Source organism: Stegodyphus dumicola, chromosome 3 (assembly GCF_044657685.1).
Source record: "Stegodyphus dumicola isolate Sdum_Otavi_A_Nest chromosome 3, ASM4465768v1".
Taxonomy (NCBI): Eukaryota; Metazoa; Arthropoda; class Arachnida; order Araneae; family Eresidae; genus Stegodyphus; species Stegodyphus dumicola.
This window is the reverse complement of record NC_140770.1, coordinates 122,488,003-122,508,208: the sequence shown is the minus strand read 5'-3', so window position 1 is coordinate 122,508,208 and position 20,206 is coordinate 122,488,003. Positions and strand designations below refer to the sequence as shown.

General features: G+C 33.9%; 2 protein-coding genes across 5 annotated transcripts in view; one reads left to right on the top strand and one right to left on the bottom strand.

Moving 5' to 3' along the window:
- Positions 1 to 20,206, bottom strand: part of LOC118201087 (putative serine carboxypeptidase CPVL) — a 542,277-nt gene that overhangs the window by 388,077 nt on the left and 133,994 nt on the right. The gene's annotated exons all lie outside the window — the stretch shown is intronic.
- Positions 1 to 20,206, top strand: part of LOC118192363 (tyrosine-protein phosphatase non-receptor type 4-like) — a 67,236-nt gene that overhangs the window by 5,909 nt on the left and 41,121 nt on the right. For 2 of the 3 annotated variants that reach the window (XM_035363307.2, XM_035363306.2), the window contains exon 3: positions 17,390 to 17,506. In XM_035363307.2, the coding sequence (XP_035219198.1) occupies positions 17,390 to 17,506 (117 nt within the window). Of the gene's footprint in view, positions 1 to 13,169; positions 13,406 to 17,389; positions 17,507 to 20,206 lie in introns of those variants that run through there. The other variant, XM_035363309.2, reaches the window with a different exon arrangement.

The window sequence follows — 20,206 nt, the reverse complement described above, 5'->3', positions numbered from 1 at the left end:
TTCTTACTAGCATATACATTTTTTAACAGATTTGTACAACGGATTAAAAGCTGCTTTCTGAATTTACAACACCTTCCATGCGTCAGCACTGAAATTATTTTTTATAAAACTATCTGTCTTACTTTCAGAAACTGTGTGCATGTCTAGAATCAGTACGTAAGGAAATGATTTTTAAAATACCCTCTATTAAGTAACAAGTTTATAGTATACATATGTAAATAAATTAAATTAAATAGGTCATTTTTTGACATGTACAATTCATACTAAAGAACCAGAAATAATCTGAAATAGTCTACAACCCCTGGCACATCATATAAGCAGTCTAGAGCCTAAGGCACATCATGCATCTAGAGTTCTCACATTAAACATAAGTACCAGAAACCGACTGATGCGGTATGGAGGTCTACGCACATAATACTTCTAGGGCTTTCACATTAATGATAAGCACCAGAAATCGAATGAAGCAATCTAGAGCACTAGCATATCATTCTAGAATTCTTACTTAATCATAAGCGCCAGAAACTAATTGATACAGTCTATTTCCTTAGAAATATCATACTTCTGGAACATTAAGCATTAGAAACCAACTGAACCAATCTGGAACCCTGGATGTATCCAGCTTTTAAAGCTCTCACATTAAACATAAGCATCAGAAACTGACTTAAGCAATCTGGAACCCTAGATGCATCCAATTTTCAAAGCTCTCACATTAAACATAAGCATCAGAAACCGACTGAAGCAATCTGGAACCCTAGATGCATCCAACTTTCGAAGCTCTCACATTAAACATAAACATCAGAAACCGACTGAAGCAATCTGGAACCATGGATGCATCCAACTTTCAAAGTTCTCCCATTAAACATAAGCATAAGAAACCGACTGAAGCAATCTGGAGCGCTAGGCATGTCATGTTTCTGTACCTCTCACATTAAACGTTAAATACCGAAAACCAACTGAGGTAGTCTAGAATCCTAGACACATCATGTGCCTAGAGATCTTACTTTGAACATAAGCAGGAGAAACCAATTGAGGCACAGTTTCTTAGTCCACCATGCTTAGCTCCAGTTGTCTGTTTTTCTAGTTTTTGTGAATTTAAAAACATTGTGTACTTTTCACACTTAATTGTAAAATGATTTGGTGGGGGTTCTCTCTGGGGCCTCTGGGCCTTGTAGATGAGTCTTGGAAGCAATAAAGACTTTGTAGCCGTTCTCTTTAAGTGCTACAAAATGCATACGAAATGTTTACCTATCAGTGTACGATTTTCTGCAAATTCTGAGAAAAATTAGAAATCAAAATAAACACATAAAAATGCTAAGATAAATTTTAAGAGCGTTGCTCTATTATTTCGGGAATATACTCAAGAGCTGCGGTTTGGCTCAACAGCTATTGGCAAAAATCCCGTTGGTGCTTTCCCCCATTGGTGTAGTGACGCAAATTATTATCAACATTGTGACGTCACGATCACCACCCTACAGACTGTTTCGAAACCCTGCGGAGAATACGCTTTGGTGTTTGCCAGATTATTTAAAGCAACGCTCGCCCCCTCAACACTTCGAACGCTCGATATTGCTGGAGTAACCTGCTTCTATTTGTGGCTCCGGAAAACACGTCTGCGGCCTATTTCAAGATCATTTAATGTCAAGTTTGAATGCAGTATGATTGAATCCAGCTAAATTTAAAGGAAGTTTATTTATTTAATATAAATGTCAGAATTTCGTGCCAACATCAAATTACCGAAACATACGCAACATCTATGCCCAGTATACATGTATCACGGTAGGAAACATACAATATTTTAGGGAACTACAGTAATGAACACAAAGGGATTTATGTACCTTAAAAAAGTACTGAAGGCTTTTTTTTTCATTAAATCGGATTAAACGTTTAAGATTTCGGTCAGCTTTAAAAAAAGATGAATAAAATGTTATATTGTACCACATTAATTATGTACCACATGGTTATGTTATACCACATTAATTTTTAGCAAAATAGTGCACCAATAAAAATGCAAATACAAAATCAGAAATCGTTTTTTAATAATAACCATGACAACAAAAAATAAGTACATAAATTTAATTAAAGAGCGTACGCCCCTCCAAAAAGTCAAAATGATATAAATTAAGTTGCTTATCAAACGTCTTATTTCAATTATACTTAAACAACTATTAATTTAATTGTAATCCTGTTAAAATAATATATAAATTATACACAATGTCTAAATCCTAATTCCCTTTCCTTTGTTTAAACTTCGTGAAACTATTTCATAATTCACACACATTTTAAAATAGAAATCAGATTTTTATATTGTGCCCAAAGGGACCTTTTTTTATTTACACACACATACACGTTTCGAGAGCATTTCGGCTAATGACTGTTTGGGTTAAAAGTATTTAAAAACAGACTATCTTTAAAATTTCTGATAGATAGACTAGCGCAGTGATTTCCAACCGGTGGTTCGCGAACCCCCAGGGGTTCGCAGTGTTTGCAGAAGGGTTTCGCGAAAATAATATTGTAATGGCGGATTTTTTAAAACGCTATTAAAATCAAAAGCAAAAAACGAAAAAAAAAAAAAGACACAAAAATTAAAGAACACACCCACTGTAAAACAGATTGTTCGCTGCCTGTTTGTTAAGAAATCTATAATAAATTTCAATATTTTCATTTCTTTTTTCCTTATTTGTTTTTCAAAATTACTTCTCCGATATCAAATTATATCAACAATTTTATTTATTATAATTTATTCTTCTTATTCAAGTAATCAAATACTATTCTCTTTTTATTAAAAACATTTATTTATATTTAAAACAGTTTATTAATGTGATTAGTATCATGTTCTCCTCTACATTTAAAATCATTGCAGCAGTTTTCCCTTCTATGTAATATTTTTTTTACAATACAATTGGAAATAAATATTAAATTAAGGCAGTTTACTACAGATTTTAGAATTAGATACTTGTTCACAACCGGGAACTGGGAGAGAAGTGTTGTATTAACTGTCTATTTTGTCTGTCTGTCGACGTTCATACATAGGCTTAGCACTTGTAAAGCTTGAGTGATAGTGATACTGTGACTGCCAAGTTCTCGTGTAAATGATTTAATAATTATTAATTTAATTATTATTATAGCTTGTTTTTATTATGGATTGATGGTTAAAAACGGGTCGTTTAGAAATGAGACATGATAATCGAGATGATAGTACTGAAAGCTGTAGTGAGGTACCGTTTCACCAGACGAAAAACAAAGGAAATGATGATAGAAAAGAGAAAAAGCGAAAATATGACAGCGACTATCTACAATTGGGTTTCCATTTTACTGGGGATGAGTCGGAACCTAAACCGCTTTGTGTTATATATAACGAAATTCTTGCCAACAGCAAATTAAAACCATCACTTCTTCGTACACATATTGAAACAAAACATCCGACACACAAAGATAACCCTCTTGAATATTTCAAAAGAAAATTAGCAGATATCAAAAAGTGTAGCCTTTCTTCTTTCTTGACTTCAAATGAAGATAGTGAAATGGCTCTTGAAGCATCATTTCGAGTAAGTTATAGAATTGCAAGATCTGGACAAGCGCATACAATAGCAGAAAATTTAATTGGACCATGTGCGAAAGATATCGCCAAATGTATGCTTGGGGAAAAGGCAGCAAAGAAAATTGAGCTAGTTAGTTCCCTTATCAAATAACTCGGTGTAGCGTAGAATTAATGACTTGGCTAATTATGTGGAGAACGAACTTCTAAAAAGAATAAAATTGAATTATTTTGCATTTCAACTTGACGAATCGACGGATGTAACAAATGCCGCAGTCTTGCTTGTCTATGTTAGATATGTTTTTACGAATATTGTTCAAGAAGATGTACTATTTGCAAAACCTTTGAAAACCTACACAACTGGAGAAGCGATTTTCGATATGATCAATGGGTATTTTGAAAAGAATGTAATAAGCTGGTCTTGTTGTGTGGGTTTGTGTACAGATGGTGCAAAATCAATGACAGGAAATTTTTCTGGTTTTGTGGCACGGATGAAGAAGATCAACGAGAAAATTCAATGGACTCATTGTTGTATTCATAGACAAGCTTTAGTATGTAAGCGTATTCCTGTAGAGTTTTTTTTTTTTTTTTTTTTTTTTTTTTTTTGAGCCCACCAGCGGCCGAGCGGTAAAGTCGCTGAACACTGGTAGTTCGGTCCGAGGTTCGAATCCCGCGAACGGGCTGGCTGCATGGGCGTTTTCGTGGTTTTCCTCATGTGTAACGTGTATACGAGCCAGTTTCCCTTAGAAAGTCCTCCACGAAAGGCATCCCTCCCCTTAGGCAGATAGCCCTAGTGTGCTTTGCCATAATTAAATACACCACCAAATACACTCCTGTAGAGTTATCTACTACTTTAAGTGATGCTGTGAAAATTGTGAACTTTATAAAATCGCGTGCTACAAACTGCCGTCTATTCCGTACGCTTTGTGAGGATTTTTGAAGTTTCCACGTTTCTTTAATACTTCACACAGAAGTTAGATGGCTTTCCCGTGGTAAAGTTTTGACGCGTTTGTTTGAATTGAAGTCTGAAGTTCAAGCATTTTTTATTGATCATCCGTTTCATTTGTCTTCTTGCATATCCGAGGTTCTTTGGCTGCGAAAGCTTGCGTATTTAGCTGACATTTTTTGTAAGTTGAATGAATTAAATATGTCTTTACAAGCCAAGGGTGTCACCATTTACAGTGTACATGATAGAATTGAGACTATGTTGAAAAAGATCAATTTTTGGATTCAATGCCTGCAGATGAATGAGTATGGATGTTTCGATTCTGTCAGCACTTTTTTATCAGAAAATTCAATTAAACTTGACGAAAACATTAAAATGAGTACATGTGAACATCTGAACTATCTTCGATTAACTTTCGATGGCTATTTTCCCAACAGATGCAATATATCCATCTCAAACAACTGGATACGTAATCCATTTCAAGGAAATGTAAGTTCAGAAACCTCTCTAAATATACTGGAAAAAGAAAAACTCATAGAGTTATCTTGTGACAGTTCTCTAGAAGCAATTTTTAAAGATCAATCTTTAATTGACTTCTGGCTCAGTATACAAAATGAATATCCTGTTCTGTCAAAAAGCCATTGAAGTTCTATTACCATTTTGCACAGCATATCTATGCGAGAAAGGATTTTCAACATATACTTATCTGAAACATAAATATAGAAACAGGTTAAAATGCGGAACCTGATATAAGACTGAAATTGTCAGATACTGAGCCTAACTTTGAATTGCTTTGTTCTATCAAACAGCCACAAATATCCCATTAAGAGTATTTCCAAATGTAAAACATAAGAAACAGTTTATTAAATTTATCTCGTTTTCAACTTTTATAGCCATCATTTTAGTCTTATTAATGTTTTATTTAAATGTTTCACGATTAATATAATTAATTATTCTGCAATATGAAAAATATATATTCTATCAAATTTTATTGCTTTTTTTTTTACCTGTCATTAACGACTACATAGGGGGTTCGTCAAATTTTTTCGAACATTTCTTTTGGTTCTCTAGGAAAAAATGGTTGGGAAACACTGGTCTAGGGCATTGGAGATAAATATGTTTTATTCTGTTCAGTGCTGCCATTGCTCGCTTTGAAAGCTTTGAGTTTGTTAATCAAAAATTCGTTAACGTTTTACAAAGTATTAAACATAGAATAAAACAAATTCAAAATTCGGGCTTTCAGATGTTCATATTCGGGTGGAGGACTACATTATTCAAAATTTGACGAGTCCAGATGCAGGTGATTTTTCACAGTGTTAGAAACATACATATATTCATTCAGATTATTCATTATTTAATTTCTTTTAATATAACAAAGGGCGATAATATTTGGTGGCAACAATTTGAAAAGCGATTCAACTCTTTTAGTGCAAAATATCCTTTGGAGACTATAAGCCCTTTTGGGTTACATTTTTTTTCCCCGCAGAATAGAAAAAATTAGTCAAAATTGCGAATCAGGAGCAATCAATATTTCCCGATACCTCATTTATCAAAATCTGTGGGATTTTACTCCTTAATTAGGTTAAATTGGTCTCTATTGAGATTGTCAGGGAATATACCGCCTCATCTATATAAGTAACAACAAAGGCAGAAGAAGGTTTTTTTAAACAAGCTTTTTTATATAAATCCTAACAATATACTGCTTGTGCTTACAAATAAATCTCTGTTGATTGCGGAATTTCGTGATAACATGAAAAGGATGTTTAAAATTAAAAGTAATTTAATGCTGAAAATTTCACAACTGAAAAAGTTCAACAAACGTTGGCTCAACTAAATACCCGAATCATTCAACTAGCAGACAAATCTAACGCCACATACGTATCTTTCAGAGCTGGCCGAGGAAATATCACGAAGGTCAACATTGCTGTCAAAGCTCTTGTCTCTAACTTTCAAGGACTCTACTCTTACATCAGCGTCGGATAAAAAACTCCAGTGGCCCTAAGCACTTAATAGATTCTGATCCCCCCCCCACACGTTTACATCAGTTTTTTCTTCATTCCTTCTTTGTGTTTTGAGTTTAGCTTCACCATGCATTCCATGGCAAAAGTGGCAGTGGGAAACTTTGGGTTCCGCCTTTCCTGAATACCTAAGGACCTTTTTGTCGTACCCCTTTTCTTGATGCCCTAAGCACATGCTTAAGTTAATCCAATTCTGTCTTACATATATGTATCTCGTTTATATCCTCTTGAAAGCTAATGAAAAGTAGAAGGTCAGATGATAAGAGAATGGTTTAATTAACATAATCGTTACAAAACGGTCAATATTACTTTTGAAAGCATGAAACAAAGTTCAAGAGAAATATAAATAATAATTATTGCTCCAAAAGCTATAATGAAGGATATGTTATAATTCTTTGGTCCATTACGGTTAGAGTTACTGTGCTTCTATAAGGAGCAAAAGAGCAGGCCGTAGACACAGTATATAGCAAAAGTTCAAGAGAAAGCAAGGCCAGCGGAACTTGCTCCTTGCAACCTTCTTAATTCTTAAAATACAACAAAAATTCTTCTTTCGTTACATAATAGAAAACGAAAATTATGTTATAATGCTTAGTTTCGTCTCTTTGTAACTGAACATAACGCTTTTGACAAGATGACCCTGTGCTGTAATTTTGGATTTCCAGGTCTCCACAGCTGACCTCTTGCTATTTTTTTTCTTTTAAGGGGATTCATCTAATAAACCATGCATGTGCATTTTTTTATCGTATTACAAGAATTTCAATAGTGAATTGCTGTAATAGTGCTTTCTGTATCTGCATATGAGTTAGATCTTCTGTGGTTTGAAATTAACTATCATTCTGCTCTACAACCAGACACGCAAGGTACCAATTTAGTTGGAATTCAACACAATGCTACGAAAAATCGTAACATTTAAACCAATAAATAGATAGGCAAAATAAATTTCGTCCTTCCACTCTGCAGAAGTTATTTTTAATTACTTCATCACGAAATAAAAAGTCCTTTCTGATAGAGATGGAAGGTGATCCTTTTTATGATAGAATAAAGTCTGATGTGGATACCACATGACTTCCTTGTACGGAATATTAAATTATACAAATTTTTCTGAACTTCATTTAAACTTATTTCCTCGAATTTCATTAGAGATATATTTCTCATTGAATCAATTCAGTTCTCATTTGGCTGCAAGTCAAAAATAGATAAAAACTCAAAACATCTTCATTAAAAACTGTAAAAATGACAGAAAACTCTAAAACACGTTAAAAAATAGTTAAAAAAGAGAAATTTTTAGAGCTAAAATTCAAGTTTTTATGCATTCGCCAACGAGTAGGAAGACAAAAGTTTCGTTGCACAAAACTGAAAGTTAACTTTTGGTCCCACTGGGCAAAAAGACACTAAAGCTGGTGCAGAAATTAACTGAATTCACTATTCTACTTCAATTGTAAACAAATGGTGGCCTCGTTAGGCCTAGGGCCACTTTGAAATCGTTGATAATTCAACAAATATTGCTTGCAGATTAACTAAAGGTATAAAAACCTTAAGCGGAATATGAAAGACATAATTCAGCCACATTTAAAGCAAAATAAGTATAGTTTATTGATATATGAGAATAAAAATACAGAACTCACTGAGCCGGGTAACAGAGTGGGTATATATGAATGAATATTTATGTACTTTTGGTGCCGCCATTTGCTAGGAAAAAGGGAGTTGCACAACTGCATGTTATAGCAGCCCCATATAAAATATTTCATTCTTGTACGGCTACTCGTTTTTGAGTTATGCGAAATCCATACGTATGTATACAGACATCAGTAAAAAAGTGTTTTCTGAATCCATTTTACAATCCGTTTTTGAAAACAGATTCCTTTATTCTGTGGTGCGTATAGACGTCGCACAAAAAAAATTGTTCAAATGAATTCGAGAGCGGACAGAAATGGCTATTTTCTTTGAAATATGATACCCAAAATTTTTCGCGGTTGCAATACTTCCTTTACTTCGTGCAAGGAAATAAAGAAAGGCTTGATCCAAAGACTTGCAATTGAAAGAGGAAGTATATTGATCAGGTATGACTGCGTTCTCATGCAAGAAGACAATAAAGGCTAGCCAGCGCCTGTTGCAAATAACAATGCAAGTTGGATTTTGTTCATTTTCAACAATCTAAAGCTTAGGGTATTACATGCTGTACTTATTTTAACAATCCAATTCTTAATTATAATTTAAGTATTTGAAAACTTATTAAAACTTTACGTAATAATTCCTATAAAAATGTATTAAGAAACATTGCTTGACTCTTTTAAGAATTATAAATTTCGTAATCGTAGAATATTAAATATTTTGATTTCATTCGATATTTGGGTCGATAATTTTTTAAATAAGTAGGGCAATAAGTTCACCTTGCAAAAAATGGCAAAATACGAAGAATAGTAACAGTAAAAATTATGAAATTTTGCTATTTTTCCCAACCTGAAATTTGTACGAAATTTTGCGAAAAATCTTGTTGCCACCAAGGCTTTACATTGCACTTCCTCCTGTCCCTCAATAAACAGAAAAGAAGAGAGGTAAGAAGAGAAGAACAAATTTCTCCATCTACGTAGCAATGTACAAAATTAACTAACACCTAACTAGCACAAGCAAGTACACATATTTTAAATAGCACAAGTGTGTGTAAACGTATTTTTATCAGTTCGGGTCCGCTAATACAATCAACATCGTTATTTGAGACCAAGATTTCCACTAAAATGAACGGCGGTTGAATCAGTATTCCTCTCTCTCTCTCTTTATACTATAAATCACCGTGAAAACAAAAATTCTTACCCATTCTTTTCACAACCGTCGGTCTCAGACATATATTTAAAATTACAAACATGTTTTAAATGACTCAAATATTCATGTTTTTGTATTTTTAAACTAAAAATGTCAATTTTATAGAAATTGTCAAGCTCTTTTATGTTTAGGAAACTTTTTTTTTAATCAAAGCAAAAAGGCTCGTTCTCGTACGGAAAAAACGGAACGAGATATTTAATTTCAAATTTTTGGATATTTGACGTCATTTTCTTGCATATTGTCACCTTGCCTTAAAAGGGCGGTTAATAAATCAATCAGACTAATTCGATTTTCATTTTTTCCCTTAAATACCATCCAAGGGCATTCTTTTGTGATTTACTAGTGTATAACATTCCGTTTTGTTACAATTAGTATGCCGAAACAATTTTCATATGACTAATTTATAATTTTTCAATTACAAAAATTACGTTAGTGATATTCTAATGAAGTTTTTATTATTTTAAAATCCTAATATAATAACAATAAAAAAATTCCTTAAACTAAAAATTATTTTTAATTGATGGAGATAGTTCTGTAAGTTGTTTTCCCCCTGCTTCCAGCCTGTCTTCGTAGCATAATGGTAGCACACGCGGCACGTATTCGAGAGGTCCGAGTTCGAGTCCCAGAGAAGGCATTTCACGTTTTTCAAGCCTTGAACATCAAAAACTCCTAATTGCTGTACAGTGCTACTAACTAAGGGCGAATACTAAAGCCTGTCTCTGTTTTCTAAAGCACAAAATCTCTAAGATTCTGTAAATAAGATCTCCGTTTAAAAAAAAAAAAAAAAAAAAGATTGGTCAACATTTTTGCACAACAACGTGCATTGCAATGCTCATCATTTAATTAACATCCGAATGTTTTTCCAAACCATGTTTTATTTTTTGTGACGTACAATATTAAACATTTTGCTCTTTAATATATATGTAGGCCGAGAACAGCTAGGATTTCTCAAATTTAAAATGAAATATCTCGGTCACATTTCGTCTTACGGGAGTCAAACTTTTTGTTGTATGTTTTTTATAATGAGCGTAAAATTTTCCAAAACGTACATTTAGGGAGCAGAGGAGCATACAAAATGTTAATAGCCCAAAGAGGCGGTAGCCCAGAAGAACTATTAGCCTCAAAACGGTATTTTGTGGCATTTCACTATAAGTGGCGTACCACTTTTTAAATTGTTGCCACCAAATATTATCGCCGTGTATTATATTTAAAGAAATTAAATAACAAAGAATCTGCATAAATGTATGTATGTTTTTCACGCTGTGAAAAAACAACGGTAACTTGAGCCATAAAATTTTGAATAACGTAATCCTCTACTCAAACTTCGGCACCTAGAATCCCGAATTTTGAATTTCGAATGTGTTTTATTATCTATTTCACATTTCGTGAAACGTTAACGATTTTAGATTAACAAACTCAACGATTTCAAACCAAGCAATGGCAACACTGTACATAAAAACACTTTTATCACCAGCGCGTGAGACTGTCTATCGGAAATTCTAAATATATGCTGTTTTTAAATATTTTTAGCCCAAACATACCTTAGCCTAAATGCTGTCGAAATCTGCATGTATGTGTAAAGGAAAGAAACGCCCCTCTGGGCGTAATATAAAATCTGAAAGCCTTTCAATGTTTTCTTTTTTTTTTTTTTTTTTTTTTTTTTTTCCCTCCTCCCTCGTAGTTTTTGTCAGGAAGTAATATTTTTTTTAAATATTTAGGCCATCGACTTTTTGAGTCGTCAAGTCTCAAAACAAGCAAGCGTAGAATATGTAAATTAGATAACCTCCTTTTGCAAAGTTTGGAAGCATTTATTTCCTCCGTTGAGGTTAATGCTACAGCATACCTGCCAACTTCATCAAAGAAAAAAACCAGACGATTTCTTGAAAAAATTCAGAAAAATACGTAAAGCTAATTTAACAGAGAAATTTTAACATATTTGTAACAGTTAAATGCAGGAGAAACACATATAATGAAAAAAAAATGAAACTCAAAAATGAAATTTATTTTAACAGTTGTACTTAGCTTTTTTTAACTTCATAATATTTATTACTTTATTTAAATTTCGCAATCAGAATCTTCCAGAATTGCCAGATATGGAAGGTAAAAACATTTAAAGCGTGAGACATGATCTTTGATTTGCTGTCACGGATTCTAAAACTGAGCAAAGAATAGCATTAAAATTATATTGTAAAGTTGTACATTTACCCTGACTTGATTTTGCCACAAAACGGGAATCATAAGGTTCTCCACGGTCAAATAAACTCGATTTCAGAAATCTCGGGTAAAGATATGTTAGTGACCTCTTTTTGACTGAAGGAGAGTAACTCACAAGAAATATTTTCCTGACGGACAGACGATAGATCCATATTTTATATAGTCCCATCGGTGGACCAGGTATGCTTGAGACTGCCGAATGCTATTACCCGAATACTCGACCCCGCTTCTACTCCAGACGAATGAGCTAACTGCATGGCTGATTTTCGCGATTTCCCCTCCCCCGTGTGTAACGTGAATACAAGCTAGTTTTTCTTAGAAAGTCTTCTACGAAGGCATCCTTTCCTTGATTTGTCAAACTCAAATAGCCTAGTAATATTTTTATGAAGATAGAGCAAATAGATTTCAGAAAGGATTTAAAAGCATCAGGCCAGAAAAAAGTTTAACCAAATAACTGGATTTTGTGGCATGTCAGTGTGTAGTCACATAGTTCAGTTCTTTTCTAGTAGGTTCTATCAAAAAAGTGTGATAATTTTAGAACACTCCTTCCTTACTCTACAGACCTGGAACTTGCACATTGCTTTTACTTCCATAAAGTGAAATCTCATTTAAAACGTCATTGTTTAAATTGCATCTATGAATTCCGAAAACCATTATTGAGATTTTTACAGCATTCCATAAAATGAGTTCTACGGTGAAATCAAAGGTTGTGCGAGAGTACCGACCGTTATATAAACTTACAACAATTTTATATTGAAGGGAAATTAGTAACAATGTTGATCTCTTCAGTTTTTGATATTGTGCGAAATTACTTCTAAAACTATGAAGATGCATTGGATATGTATGCAAGTAAATTGATGGGTTGGTGCTTCTGTTAAGCTCTGTGTTTTACTTGAAATAACCGTTCTATTGTCACTTCATTCCTTGAAGGTATGTTTTAAGTTATTCCTTGTAATTGTCTTCATATTAGCCTCTAAGGTAATCTATAAAGCTGTTGCTTCGGTCTCGGAAAGACTTTAAGTATAGTTTATTAAAAAATTCACTTCGAGTTATTATTAGGACTGATACCTGAAGCACAGACTTCATGATTTTTTCACATAAATAATGTACTCTGGAAATGTGATCTTAAAATTATTTTCAGCCAGTTAGCATTGGTTTTGCCACATTGCGCTGTGGGAAAAATCAAACGATAATCAGTGGAGCATCATTAAACAAAAGTGCTTGCAAAAATTTTTTAAAAATGCTGCTTTGAGAATTGATAGAACAAATATTTTAAAGTTTAAACGTCAGCATGTAACATACTGTAAATATGGGTACATTATAAGCATTTAGAATCAATCTCGCGGTGAAGCAAATTGCCATAAAAGCAGTTTTCAAAGAAATTACAGAATAAATGTTCTTTAACTTCAAATCCACCAGCGTAACGGCTATGATAAACTACGCTTATTAAGAATCGCTTTCGCGAACCTCGGAGGGATAACGAGGCCAAAGCGTTTCATCACTCGGTCAGGGTTGAGCTGTTACACGCGCTTGAGATTTTGTTAAGTAACAGCGAAGTATGACTGTCAATCATAATGAAGCCCAGAGTTCCTCCAACGGAGGAAGAGAAAACAAACGAGGGCTGGATACTAGCCAAGACACTAAAGCGTCTGCAAAGATGTGTTCGCTCCGCAGACTGACATTACCACCTTTCTGATCAGAAGCGTCCCACCACCATGGATTTTAAGCACGAAATGTTATTTGCTCTGCAGTGATCAGATTTTACCCTTTTTTTCAATGGATGTGACAGATCTTTGGGAATTGCTGTCGTATGTGGATGATTGGACTTTTGAAACATTTCCGTGGCATGTATTCGCCTTATGTCATTCTTCGGTTTGTATTTTAGTGAACTATATTAGTTTAGCTCTATATCCGATGCTTTCAGTAAAAACATAACCAATTTAGTAATTTGCTTCGATTAATAAACGGCGAGATCTTTATTCGATTATTAGATAAGAAAGAAATTTTTAAAATGCACATAAATTCATGTATTAAAATTATTTAAATAAATCATTTTTATATTTCCAAAAATTCTTCCAGTAAGAAATTTTTCCATTAAGTTTTCCTCTCCAATGACTAAATAACTCTACCTAATCATTTCTTTTTTTACTTATACATATATTTTTACGTACAGTGTTTATTGAATTATTATTTTATTTTCAAATATATCGCATATTAATTGTGTTGTTATTTTTTAATATATCATGACTACTATATTATCATTGTTCTAATTTGTTTGCCTTAACCTATTATTATTCATAAATATTAACATAATATTATTTATAAATATTAATATATTATTATTTACTCATTTTTGTAACTTGATGTGAAGTTTCACATCTTCTACATCTGGTACGTTTGGCAATATAGTCCAAATATAAGAAAAGGTAAAATTGGTTGTTCGGCAGTAATGCACTCCTTAAGAAAGAAATTTTGTGTTTTTATCTCATAAAATGCATTAAAAGTATTTAACATAATTAACACTAGCCAAAGGTTAAATTTTATCCCAGGCCTACGGTCAAAGGATTAGGATTAAAATTATTTAGATTATGGCAACGCAGTGTCTGAGAAAAAAGTGTCTTCATGGAGGACTTTCTAAGGGCTCGTATTCCCGTTATATAGGAGAAAAGCGATGAAATCTTTCATGCAGTATATCCCGCTATAAGTTATTTTTCTCGCCTTCTTAGCACACCCTCGTGGTGTAGTGGGCAGCATGCTCGACGCGTATTCGAGAGGTCCGTGGTTCGAGTCCCGTCGAGGGCATTGCACATTTTTCATCTCTCATGCTTCGAAATAACCTAATGACTCTACAGTGACGCCCGAACTAAAAGGTGGTGAATAATGATTCTTCACCACCAGGATTTGGGTATTGGTCCCCTAAAACCCAATCGCCCTTCAAAAGGGGGAGTATATAAGGTATTTCTCTCGTCTTCTTAGCATGCCTTCGTGATGTAATGGTCAGCACAGTCGGCGCGTATTCGAGAGGTACGCGGTTCGAGTTCGGGCGAGGACATTGTTCATTTCTTCAGTTTCTGACATCAAAAGAATTTGAAATGACTCTACAATGGCGCCCGAACTAGAAGGTTGTGAATGATGATACTTCACCACCAGGATTTGGCGATTGGGTCACCTAACCCCTGTCGCTCTTTAAAAGGGGGAGTATATAAGGTATTTCTCTCGCCTTTTTAGCTTGCTTTCATGGTATAATGGTCAGCACGCTCGACGCGTATTCGAGAGGTCCATCTCTCATGCTTCGAAATAACCGAATGTCTCTACACCTCTTCTAGAGTTAAACCGGGATAGATTTATGAATATTCAATTATTACTGCCCGGCTTCTAGCAGGCAACTGTGGACAAAATGTTCGAAAAGAAAAAATCTTTATTATGTTTTAAGCTTTATATCATAAGTCTTTCATCATTCTTCATATTGTATAATATTATAATATTTTCATTAACATAACATCATAGATCTTTCATCATACTTCATTCAAGTCAGTACATTTTTAATGCTTTGGATAAAGTAAAGCTTAACGTAATTGCACTTTTAAATCTCTGTGCTTGTACTGCGAGATTAAATCGCAAATAATCCATGAGAAGATTAATAAACAAAAATATGGACGACAGGGGAATAGTTAGATATAATAGACCTTTATCTGCTTTGGACATTGAATTCTAAGACACATGATTTATCTCGGCGCATTCTTTGCTTGCATATTATATTCGTATTGCTCATAATCAGCTAAATATCTACCTGATATCTAGTGATTCATATGCGTTTATTATCATTTGTTATTTTAATTTCTTGCATTTTTTTAAATGACGTGGTTTTTATCCAAAGTTTTCATTAAATTGTCACAAAAATATTTTGCCAAGATGAAGAAGCAAAGCCTACCTTTAGTACGTAAGTAAATCAGGGCACTAACATACTTCGGCAGGATTTACATCAATATAACTAAATGTTTATATTAATTCTTATAATTCCTTTCATATATAATCGTTTATGTATCGTTTTTTAATTCAACATAGTGACATATTAATTTAATAAACTTATATTTTCGTCGTTAATCTTCAACATTTACAGAATTTTTAATTATTTTGTATATTATTTTTTTTTCAAATTTACATACCATATTTGATATTTTTACTGATGTTTTTCCGTATAAAACAGGGAAATGTTTTCTAAAATTAACGTCAGAGTTAAATTTTGGCTAACTGTAAAGAATTGCTCATTTTAAATCTGTAATTTTTCTTGCTTGGTAGTTGATACAGTTTAACGCTAACCAAAGGTTAAAAAACGTAAACAAAGAATTTATATGAATTCTTTAATCAAGTGCGTATAATAATAGTTTCAACTGGAAGTTTTATATTTAACTGGCACTAGTTTTTATTGTGATATTTTATACAAGTTCATCAAAATGCTCAAGAGAAGAAAATATAGAAATATGGTTGGAGAAACAGAAGAGTGCTGAAGAACCAGAGAATTTTGCTCGCAAGCCAATGGAATAACAAGAAGAAAATGAAGGCACAGCAAGGATGAACCACAGTGGAACCTTGAAATATATTGGCAAATTCGTATCTATAAAGCTTTAGCTTTTGGGGGGCTGGCCTTTTGAAGGGGAGCAGCCGGGCTGCTGGCTCCTCGTTTTTCGGTTGGATTCGCCGGTCCTCCTTTCAATCATATGGCCAGCGTATACCGGCTAGGTGGACTGGGGACTGCGCCCGTTAATACTAATATAAAAGCTTACCTTCATATTCGAATACAGACTTAAAATTCGAATAGTCTTAAATACTAGCTTGTAGAATCATTAAGGGTTTTTGGTGCTAAAAGGGGGGAAATGAGCAATGCCCTTCCCGGGACTGGAACCTGGACCTTTCGAAGAGACGCCGAGTGTGCTACCGTTACACCACGATGCTAGAAAAATATAAAATATACCTTATATACTCCTCCTTTTAAAGGGCGACTGGGGATTAGGGGACCCAATCGCCAAATCTCGGTGGGGGCGAATTATCGTAGACCATTTTTTAGTTCAGGGCATCACTATAGAATCATTAGGTTATTCTGATGCTGGAGATGTGAAAAATGAACAATGCCCTCGCCGGAACTCTAACCTGGACCTCTCGAATACACGCCGCTTCCATTTACACTACAAAGGCCTGATGGAAAGGAGGAAGAATATACTTTATAAGCTTGTCTTTGACCACAAGACGAACTTATTTGGTTAGGTGGGTCGCGCTGCGCCCATTTCTGGCACGATATAAGCGTTTGAGCAGTTTTCATCATTTTTGCCCCAAAGAATGCCAATACGGCCCACAAAATAAAGGATATGATAAACATTCCTCCAAAAGCATTGAGAAATTCATTTAAGTTTTATCGTGCTGCTAATTAAACACTATTTTAAAAATTAAATCACATTTTAATGAATATACTGCTTTAAGTTTCTTAAAACCACAGATGAGTTAATTTTTTACCGTATAAAACATCATTTTGTATTATCCTTGCGTACCGGTGCATTAGTTTGCCCGAGCATATCGTATTTCGAATAATTTATATACTATTAGCTACTTATTTTATACCAATGAAAAGCTATGATTTCAGTGTAACATACATTAAATTTCAATGTTACATTCATACTGAAAGTAAAACGCCGTTATTTCAAGCATCACTACTGTAGTCATAGCTTTCACAAAATGTTGTCATTCATTTACTTTCAGGTTTTATATTAATCCTGAGTCATAACAATTATGACTCGACTTATAAATCTCAAATGTGGCATAGCGGCAGAATAAATGAATGTACGTTTTTTTAAATTTTTTCAGGTTGAAAGAAACCCATCGGAGCTTCTGTCCAAAAGCAGCGATGCTTCTCAAGATGAGGACAACAACGAGATCATCTCCTTCGACCCCGTTCCTCCAGAAGTGCCTAACCAACAACAGGTAAATATCGCTGCATTAGAATAATATGAAAATTGCCCGAAAGCCTAATATGAGATGTGAGTAATTTAATGGAAGAAAATAGTGCATATACTTGGGACGGCTAGTAGTTTTTTGCGCATTGCTTGGATGGTGTGTTCTAGCTCATTGACGACTGGAACATTAACTCTGCTGTCGTTTTCATGGGCCTTCATCATGTTATAGGTGACAAGGCTTTAAGCACCTTAGGGCGATTTTCCTTCAAAAGATGTGGCCTCCTAATTTTGAAGGAAAATTCCTTAGGAGATTCATCCGAGATCTTCCAGACCTTTCCCTTACCACCAAACCAGTCGAGAGAACTTTCAACTCACCATACATTTTGAGTGCTGCCATGCCGCAAAGATATATAAACATCTAAGCTTTCTCTGGGATTCGAACTGAGAGCCATCGATACAGCAGCCAACATCCTTAACCACTACGCCAACCAGAACGGTGAACCAACAGCTACTTTAACGCATTTATTAATAATGCCTGGAACAAAGACATATAGTTCTTTCTAACAGCAGAAATTTCACAATACTGTCTAGTCGATTTTGTAGAGCATTCTCTTTACAGCCCTTTTCTTATATTATATAAACTGCAGTCATCGAGCCCTTTTAGTTTCTGTGCTGTATTTCAAAATCTCTGATTCGTTACGGTTACGATTCCCAGATGAAATATAGAAGCATCAACCGATGAAACTTCTGAAATCGTACAGATAGGGTGTTGTAAACTTCTGAAATCGAACGGACAGGGTGTTGATGACAGACAGGGTGTTGATGACAGACAGGGTGTTGATCGCCAACGACTTCTAAAACGGTCATGAAGCCACGACTTCTTTAATGTAAAGTCAAGACATAATTCGGGAAATTATGCTTCTGTAGCATCACAGCACGTCGCCTAATACCTCTTTAACGCACACAACAGTTATGTTGAATAATCTATTCGGCTCTACTGCTCGGCATCGGCTTTAAAATGCATCTTGTGAGGCTGCGAATTTTCTTATTTTCATGTGGTTCACTGCAACTTTTTTTTTTTTTTTTTCCCGAAAACAGAAATATTCAACACAATTGTCGTATGTGATAAAGATAGTCCAGCAAAATTTATTCTCCCACTTAAACAAATGTTTGATTAATCATGGATACAAATTCTTTTCCTCAAAGTTTGATTGGTCAAAAAGGAAGAACTGGCAATTTAGATCACGCTTTCCCACATCTCCAATTTCTACTTTAAGAACTACAACTTTTACTGCGTTTCATCGACGCAATCATACTTCAATAAAGTTGGGATGAGCTTTAGCGAACCAATTCAGTCAGCGATTAAATTTTGTTTATTTATGCTAATTATTCTGTTTAACTTCAGCATTGGTTTACTATTAGAAGCACAACGTTATTTTGTTTCAAGTACGTATCTGATATTTTTAAATCATGAATTTTAGGTCCATACATTTTAAATGTATGAATTCAGTTTTCCCATTCGCAGGATAATCTACTATATAAACCTAAAAGTTACCCTATTTTAGATAAACAGCTTTACTTAACATTTACCCTCAATATACAGCTATTTTTCAGTTATTTATAACTATGCTCTCTTGTTGGCTATAAAAATACTTTTGGCACTATCAACATGGCTAAATCGATTGGCACTTTCATACTTGGCACCAACGTTATGTCTATCCTTTGACAAAAGTATTACTCATTTTTAGTTTCAAATTTTTCAAATTATGATTAGATAAAACTTCAGGCGCTGTAACCTTTTTTTTTTTTTTTTTTTTTTTTTTTTTTTTTTTTTTTTTAAATCAAAATCGGGATATTTTACTTCCTTTTTTTTCCTTTGTACATAAGAAGTCTTAAATTACTAACGAAGATAATATTTGAGGATGATCGTAATAAAAGAATAGGTAGAAAGTTTTGTAAATGGCTGAAGACTGCAAAATATTTCACGAAATTGTCAAGGTTTCTTTTACGAAATATTTCACAAAATTAATACAAGTGTAAAAAAAAAAAGAAAAAAAAAGAGAGAAAAGAAACTGAGGTGGGATAGCTTATCAATATAAACTTTGCACTGTAAGCCTGTATAAAGCCTTTTTTATGTATATTTGCGTAACACCGTTTATTGGAATAGTTTCTCGTTGTTTCACTAGTTTTCGTTCATCTGTGTTAAGTCTTGAGTATAAAATATAATACATCAGTGTCATTCTATCATTCGCCATTTTTAAATTCCCTCTATAAAAGATTTTGTCTGTTGACGTAAGAATCACAATTTTTTCAATAAATTCTTCACGATAAATATTCTGTAAGAAATATAAATATCTCAGTGCATATGCGCACACATTGCGGTTTTTGCTAGCTGTCTCAAAGCTAGTGGTTAGAAAAATTCCAACAGAATTTTCTTTTGTCTCTTCATTGATATGTGTGTAATGTTTCGAAATACCATTGGAGAGAATATGTTGAAGTATACTATAAAAATATTTGAAGTCGTGTCGATACCTTGTATATGTCGAATGAAGAAGTTGCAATTGTAATCGGATTTCAGTATTTCCTTTTCATTTATAATTGATAAACATATTCATTATAAGCCAAAACAAATGAAACTGACCGCAATCAGCAGGCCTCTCTCACAACTTTTTGCATTTTTGAAGAAAGCAGACATTAGCAGGTCTAGCTAGGAAAAGAAGCAGAAAGC